Source organism: Chionomys nivalis, chromosome 6 (genome assembly GCF_950005125.1).
Source record: "Chionomys nivalis chromosome 6, mChiNiv1.1, whole genome shotgun sequence".
NCBI classification, from domain to species: Eukaryota; Metazoa; Chordata; class Mammalia; order Rodentia; family Cricetidae; genus Chionomys; species Chionomys nivalis.
Window position 1 is genome coordinate 90,993,788 of NC_080091.1, and position 8,189 is coordinate 91,001,976.

General features: G+C 43.8%; 1 protein-coding gene across 1 annotated transcript; it reads left to right on the forward strand.

Moving 5' to 3' along the window:
- The first annotated feature begins 2,018 nt into the window (after positions 1-2,018).
- On the forward strand, positions 2,019-2,834 carry LOC130876304 (sperm-associated antigen 7-like). The gene has a single exon (XM_057772842.1). It carries the CDS (start codon positions 2,019-2,021, stop codon positions 2,685-2,687), a length of 669 nt encoding a protein of 222 aa, XP_057628825.1. The 3' UTR covers positions 2,688-2,834.
- The last annotated feature ends 5,355 nt before the right edge of the window (positions 2,835-8,189 follow it).

The window sequence follows — 8,189 nt, forward strand, 5'->3', positions numbered from 1 at the left end:
GAGAGTGTTGGATGCCAGGAAGCTGGAGTTACAGGCTCCTGTGAGCTGCACACTGTGAGAGCTGGGAACCGAACTTGGGTTCTCTGGAAAACTAGCAAGTGCTCTTCACGCTGAGCTGTTTCTCCAGTTTTACACTTTTTAGTGGTTGTAGAATACAACACGGGCACTCGGATCAGAGGCGTTGCTACTGTGTGAATGTTGAGTGCTCTCCACCTCCCCCATGGTTCCATGTGTTGTACTGCTTAATGTAGTCGGGTTGAGAAACCGTGTGTACCCGGAAGAAGTAGGGCATGATCTTTAAGTCAGCCTGGCTCAGGGCCTTGGCTAACTTCCTGTTTTGGAAAGGGATCGTCCTGGCCTTCAGTCTCTCTCTCTCTCTCTCTCTCTCTCTCTCTCTCTCTCTCTCTCTCATGTCTCAGTCTGTCCTGTCTCTGTCTCTCTCTCATGCTTTCTTCTCATGATGCCTCCCGTCCCACCAAAGGCTGAGATACAAGGCCACCCATGTGCTGAGTATGCTCCCTATCAGAAAGCTCCACCCTGAGCTCCACCAAAACTCTTTTCTCATGAGAAGACCCTTCGATTGTCTTGCTACAGTAATGGAAAATGAACTGGTTCTGATAACTAGGAAAATACTACAGTTAAAGTCCTGCCTAATTATGAAAGGTGTCTACTTTCTTCCTTCGATCAAGAACAAAAATAAAACCCTCACCCTGCATACAATCCAGGTTCTGCCTAGAAACAGAGCTAACAGGACAGATGCTTTTCCTGTTGCATTGGTGAGGGAATCATTATTTTGGACACTGAGAAGTGCCGCAGTGTGCATCCCTACACTGGAGAGTTGTTCAAACAGCAAACAACAGTGCTGTCATTCCTGTTCAAATCCAAAGGTCCCTGAACAAGGGAGTCAAGACCATAAGTCATGGTCTGAAGGCAGAGGCCTAACGCCTCACTGAGGCCTAACGCCCCACTGGGAAATGTCCCTGTCATGAGCAGATCCAACATAAATGGGTTCATCCCTTCCTCCCTCAGTGGGCTCTAGGCCTCACAGGATTGGAGTGGTTGTTTTAGAGGGAGACGATGTACCTTGTGTTTTCTCCTTAACGCCTCCTTTCTTACTGTTTTACACGAGGCCTCACTGGAAGACAAGCACATGGTAGCACCTTGCTCTTCCTGTGAGCCAAAATAAGACTCTTTCCTTTGCAGGTCATCCATTCTCATGTATCCTGACATAGCAGCACAAAATAAAATGACACAAATATTTCACTGAACACCCTGCTCAGCAACAAAGCAAGAAAAAGAAATAAAAGGCAAGCAGATTATAGAGGAAGAAAACAGGCTCTCATGTTCTTAGATGTATGCCGTTTTCCTAGTCCTCCCAAATCCATAAAATACCACTAAAATTTAGTTGTAACAGGTTACAAGCTAGAATATTATTGTGTAAAATTCAATTATATCTTTATGTATCTGTAAGAGATAAGTAGAAACTGAAATTTCAAATAGAGAAGAAAAGTATCCGGAATATTAAAGGGCCAATCTAAGCCATGTGGAAGGTGTCTACTGTGAGAACTGCCAGGTGCTGGTGAGAGACATGAGAAATTAAACAGAGATGTACCACACTCATGAATTGAGTTCTTCTTCAGAAGATATCAGTTTAACCCACGTTTATCTGGAGTCGGTGTAGTCCAGTCAAAGACTAACCAGATTTGGTTGTAGCCATTAACAGCATACTTCCAGTTTTATTTGGGAAGGCAAAGAATGCTGTGGGATGCCTTTCTGTATGCTGTGAATATGTGTTGCTCTCATTGGTTGATAAATAAAGCTTATTAACCTATGGCAAGGCAGGATAGAGCTAAGTGGGAAATTCAAGCAGAGATACAGGAGTAAGGCAGAGTTGGGGAGATGCCAACCAACCACTGAGGAAGCAAGATGTGTAGTAAATGAAGTAATGCCACGGCTACATGGTAATACATAGATTAATAGAAATGGGTTAATTAAAACGTAAGAGCTAGATTCCCAAGATGGCGGACCTACTGGGCTCCATCCTGAGCTCCATGGTGAAGCCACCCAGCATCGGTGACCAGGAGAGTCGGCACAAGGCCCGCCTAAAGAAACTACAAGAGCAAGACAAACAACAAAAAGTGGAATCTCGTAAAAGGATGGAGAAAGAGGTGTCTGATTTTATCCAGGACAGTGGACAGATCAAGAAGAAGTTTCAGCCTATGAATAAGATAGAGAGGAGCATACTACATGATGTAGTAGAAGTTGTAGGCCTCACATCCTTCTCCTTTGGAGAAGACGATGACTGTCGCTATGTCATGATCTTCAAAAAGGAGTTTGCACCCTCAGATGAAGAGCTGGACTCCTACCGTCATGGAGAGGAGTGGAACCCCCAGAAGGCCGAGGAGAAACGGAAGCTAAAGGAGCTGGCTCAGAAACAGGAGGAGGAGGCAGCCCAGCAGGGACCTGTGGTGGTGAGCCCTGCTAGCCACTACAAGGACAAGTATAGCCACCTTATTGGCAAAGGAGCAGCCAAAGATGCAGCCCACATGCTACAGGCCAACAAGACCTATGTCTGTGTGGCTGTGTTCAACAAGCGGGACACACGCTCCATGGAAGAGGCCATGGATGAGATCCGAGCCAAGAAACGTCTGCGGCAGAGTGGGGAAGAGTTGCCACCCATCTCCTAGGCATCACACCCAACTCCCTTTGACCTCTAACAAGGCAGGGACATGGAGGAACAAGGCTGCTGCTATCAGGACCCATCCTGGAGCCCCACTTCAAACTATAAGGTTCTACCAGCTGTCACTCAGGCTGGAGGAGAAGCAGGTGTTTATCACTGCTGCAACTTGGATGTATGGATCGTGCGTGCATGCGTGCATGCATGCATGTGTGTGTGTGCATGTGTGTGTGTGTGAAGAGTGCAAATGTGTGGGTGGGTATTTAATCTGTATTATTCTCTATTATCCTTGGAACTTTCTTCCCCATGGGGCTGGGGTTACTTTACATTGAATAAACACTGTTTGGCCCAATTAAAAAAAAAAAAAAACGTAAGCGCTAGCAAATAATAAGCCCGAGTCATCAGCCAAATAGTTATAATTCTTATTACGCCTCAGAATCGTTATTTGGGAACCTGCAGGCAGGAGATAAACCTCCAGTTACAGAAAGATCCGGTATCTGCAAAATCATTTTCAAATAAGAAGAAAGCAGAAGGTCCTCACAGTGCCTGATTTCAAGATTTACAAAGCTGTAGAGTTTAAGGCAGTGTGATACTGGAGGAAGAAGGACATACATATGGAGAGTAAAGAAACGGGGCCACCACATGCCTGTGTGTGTGCCTGTGCGGTGTGACCAGCACCTCCTCCTCAGTCGGAGAGGTGGGACCAGAGAATGCTTCCACTGGCGTCTGCTCAGGTGTTTGCTTGTTGCTTGTGCTGAGATTTTGTCCTGTCTTGGTTCTTCATGGTTCCCTCCAGTACTGCCATCACCCCAATACTACTTATGGCCAGCAACAATCGCTACCAAGTACTTTCTGATTCTAGTTTCCAGGGATAGAAGTAGTAGATCTCATTCTTGACTCAGGCTGGAAGAAGACAGTGGACATCCACAGCCCGGCAAAGAAAGGACAAAGGATGAAAGCCACTAGCAGGGGGCAGCGCAGAAAGCAGAGCTTCCACTGCCTGCCCAGGAAGTGGAGTAAGAGAATACTTTCCTGGGATGGGAACGTGTGCGGATGTTTTGGTAGGGAGATGGCTAACAAGGCCTCCTAGAAGCAGAAGTAGTTATGCTACATATTCAAGAAGGATCCAGTCTAGACAAACACTTGGAAAAAGGTTTGGACTCGACTAGAAAGGTCCAATGAAGTAGAGCTGTGTTTGCCATGGATTGGCCTTTTCACCTGTAGCAGAAATGTATGGAAGGAAGGAATTGAAGATATGTCTGGAGGTTTGTGAGGAGTGTGATAAAGAACAGAGGAAGAGTTTGACTTGGAGGCAGGAGCAATAGGCTTTCAGCTTTACACGGAAGGTGTGATGGGAAGGGGCAGGCAACAGACATCTAGGAGAGCTGAAATGTCTGTCCCCAGTACGAAGCTCTGAAACCCTTAACCATTTTCGAGTGCATGAAACAGCCATACATTTCATTGTCATTTAGTTTCCCTACAGCTGGTTTTCAGAGAGGCACGTGCAAAGTGAGCTCTAGCAATTCTTACAAACCCTCTTCTTACAGCTCAGCCATTTGTTTCCACCCACCTTTTAAAGTCAGTTATCACATGTTCTCTTAGAGAAGAATTTGAGAACATTTTCAAGCTCCACCATTGTTAGGAAACAATATCTTAGACATTTAATATTTGTATAATGTCTATACTTCTAAAATCAATACAGATGGAAGTGGTGGTACAAACCTGAGATTCCAGCATGCCTGAGTCTGAGGCAAGAGGATTGTAAATTTGGAGTCTGACTTAACTATTAAGACTATTTCAAAAACAAATGACAAAATAGTAATAATGTCAGAACTGAAAACTTCTGGTTCATTGAACAGGGATTTATTTTGACTAAAATGAGAAATGTGGGTATGTGTGCTCTGAAAATATTTATTAAACATGTTGCTCTGTGCTATCAAAAGCAAATTCACACACAGAAGTTGGCTTCACTAACATGTCGGTGCCTGAAGGCCGACCTTGTCCCCACCTCTTCATGTCGAGTGAGCACAGGGTGTCCCATACATGTACCAGCTGCACTCAGCAGCCATGGAGGGTGGAAAAGTTCTCAGAGAAGTACATTCTGCATTTAGGCTTCTTCAGATCTTCTGGATGGGATTTCAGGATGGTCACTCTGAAACCAAATTTTCCAGTGTGGGAGACCCTTGGCCCTCCCCCATCAGCGCTGGCATGAATGAATACAGACTGTTCTACAAGCTTAGGCAAATGCTCTATTGTTTGCTCTCCAGAGAGTCGTCTGACCTTGTTCACTGGAAGAATTCTTCCTCAAGACTATCGTGCCCCACCCACATTTTGAAACTTCCAAACAACCTACATAGTATTTGCTTATAATGATGATGGAAGAGGGAAAGGGAACTCTGCATGGCTCTATCCCAGCACAGATCAGACGTATTTCTCTTCACTGTAGAGTAGGGGACTAAAAAAGGGGGTCTATTTGGTAGCCTTTTGCATGGCTTTATTTGCAGGCAAGGCAAACAAATGCTTCACACAACTGCTTCTTATTCTCTGTGCTGGAGTTACATTCCTTTCATCCTCCTGCTGTAGCTTAAAGTGGAAGGGGGAGGAAGATGGCAAAGGAGACACAAAGAGCCCGTAGTCCAGGGCTCCAGGGATCCTTTTGAAGGACCACCAGCAGCTGTCCTTGGCCTCTTCTTCCCTTGTTCTTCTCTTTGAAAACAATGGACATGCAGCGCTGTTCAGTGGACAGGAGATTGCTTGTCTCAACCCTGTGCAAATGAGAAATATGTGGATTCGCTGTATCAAGCAATCAGAGAAGAGACCCCAGTCCTCAGATGGGCCCAGATGTTGTAATGTAAAAGACATAAACTGAACAGTTAGTTCAACACAGAGATCTGGAGGGTTGACTGTCCAGATGCAAAATAAAACTTTTCCTTAAAAACATGTATCACACTTTTATTTATTTGTGTGCTTTTGTGTGTGCATGCCATGCACATTTGTTGAGATCAGAGGATAACATCTACAAATTGCTTCTCTCTTTCCACCCTGTGGGTTCTGGGGATGAAATTCAGGTTGGAAGATTTGTGGCAGGTGCCTTTGAACCATGTTGCTGGTTCAAAAATCTCTTTAAAAAGATACATAAAGGCATAAAGATTGTTCTTTTTCATTTCTTCTGATTTTTGTTTCCTCCCTAGAATTTTTACAATGTTTTACCCATTGACCTCAACATATTTTTGGGATTGCCTCATCTTATAAATGAATTAAATGTTAGTGTGAGACATTGAACGCTTCCTGTAAGGAAGCTATAAATCTAGATATTAGTATTAAAGGAATACAATTTCTTTTTCAACATAAAATATCAGCTCTCTCTGTTTAAGAAGCTTTTCATGTCTTCTGGTGCCACCCACAGTTCCTTTCATTCTCTGTACTCTTGCTGGCTCCTGTCATTCTGTTCACTCAACACCTCGTAAACAGCAACTGGATGCTCAGTATCTATAAAACAAATGCCAAGGGCTATGGAGTGGATGGGGCTATACATCTGTCAGAAAGAAAACCATCAGCATAACAATGTAAGGGAGTATTTGGCATCCTATGAATAACACCAGATGGAACCTAAAGCATTTAGAGGGAGCAGTCTCAGTCAAAGAATTTCTGGGTAGGCATCTGCTTCATGGAAGAAGTGATGTGTGAACTTGTTCTTCTAGGGAAAATTTCAACAGAGGACAATCTGATGCAGAAAGCCATGCTACCCTGAGGGAAGTGTGTGACTGATGTATTGTAGACTCTAACTTAGAGTGTCTGTGTGGCTGTCGAAGCAGGTGAATTGATAAGTAGATGGGCATCTGATTTTAGAACCTTTGAGGCTGAAGTTAATAATTAAAACTTTGTGCCAAGGGTGTTAATTGCTGAACTTTTGAAAAGGTAATTGCGATCAAGATGGAAGAGTCAATCCAGGAAGGATCACATCCAGGGGAGGGAATTTCTCACATTCTGAGACTTTACAGGCAAAGGTTGCAGCAATCCAAATATGAAGTGGTGAATGCCCAAACCAATACAGTAAAGAAGAAGGGCTGAGCCGGGCGGTGGTGGCACACTCCTTTAATCCCAGCACTCGGGAGGCAGAGGCAGGCAGATCTCTGTGAGTTCGAGGCCAACCTGGTCTAGAAGAGCTAGCTCCAGGACAGGAACCAAAAAAGCTACGGAGGAACCCTGTCTCGAAAAATAATAATAATAATAATAATAATAATAATAATAATAATAATAATAATAATAAGGGCTGAGAAAATGAAAGATCTGGCAGAAATTACAAAGGAAGAAATAGCTGTCATTTCTTCCAAGTAAAATTTCAGTTTTCGGAGGACAGCAGCTAAGCGCCTACTCTTGCCAGTAGAGACTACATCACTTGGCATAAGGAAGTGTTTTATGATAAAAACATTTGCTCCTTTATTATGTATATCATCTGCCTTTGAATTGTCTGGTTTAAAATAGTCTTGTCCTTGCATAGACTATTAGTCACTGTAGCATCTTTTCCCATCCTCCCCACTGTCTAGGCAGCCAGCCCAGCTAGTTTTCCATGAAGAAAGCAGATCCCAATAACACCAAGGCATGTTCAGTTCACTGTAAATCAGCAAGCAAAGCAACAAATGTTAGGAGCTGCTAGTGAATAGAGAGAGGAGGTTTTGGTGAATTGCTCTCAGTGACAGAAATGAAAGAGCTTTTGAAGCAGAGTTCAAATGTGCCCAAAGCACACCAGAGCCTGAACTGCTAAGGCATGCTGGAACGGTCATTAGGAAGGTCACCACAACTGCTAACAGGTCTCACGGTATTCACATTGCATCATAAAAACTCACGGCACACAGCAACCCTCCCAGTTATTCAGGAACTCCAACAAGTCTTGTACTTCACATGAACAGACTGCAGGTGCCTTGCTCTTCTGGCATAGGCTCAAGAAGCAGCCAGAAGGCTGCATTCTTTCCACAGCCCACTGTGTCTGCTCTATTCTGTCCTGAGACTGAGTGCACAGGGACGCAGGTCCTAACTGCAGGAAAGTCACTGTAAGGCTCTTCATCTTCAACTGAGACTAAACCTCTAAGATGTCTACCTCAGAGTCAGTCAGGCTCTTTCAGTCCCCCCTGGTTTTGCAACACTGTTTATAGTTTGTGAGATCAGCTAAAAGTAGGGAATGCAAATCTCTTACTGCTCAAGCTGTTCAGATTAGCTGTTAGAGAGATAAGGGTGATGAATGGTGCTTAGCCCCAAATGGTAAAACTGGCCTACTTTTAAGATTCCAGATAGAGCTGGCAGCTTTACCAACTACTCCCTTAAATAAATATTTGGGAGTATGTAACAAATGAATGTATGTAACTATGTAACAGATGAAAGCATGTAACAGATTGTAACAGATGAATGTATGTAACTATGTAACAGATGAGTGGATCGAACTATGTAACAGATTGTAACAGATGAATGTATGTAACTAATGAAAGCATGTAACAGAATGTAACAAATTAATGTA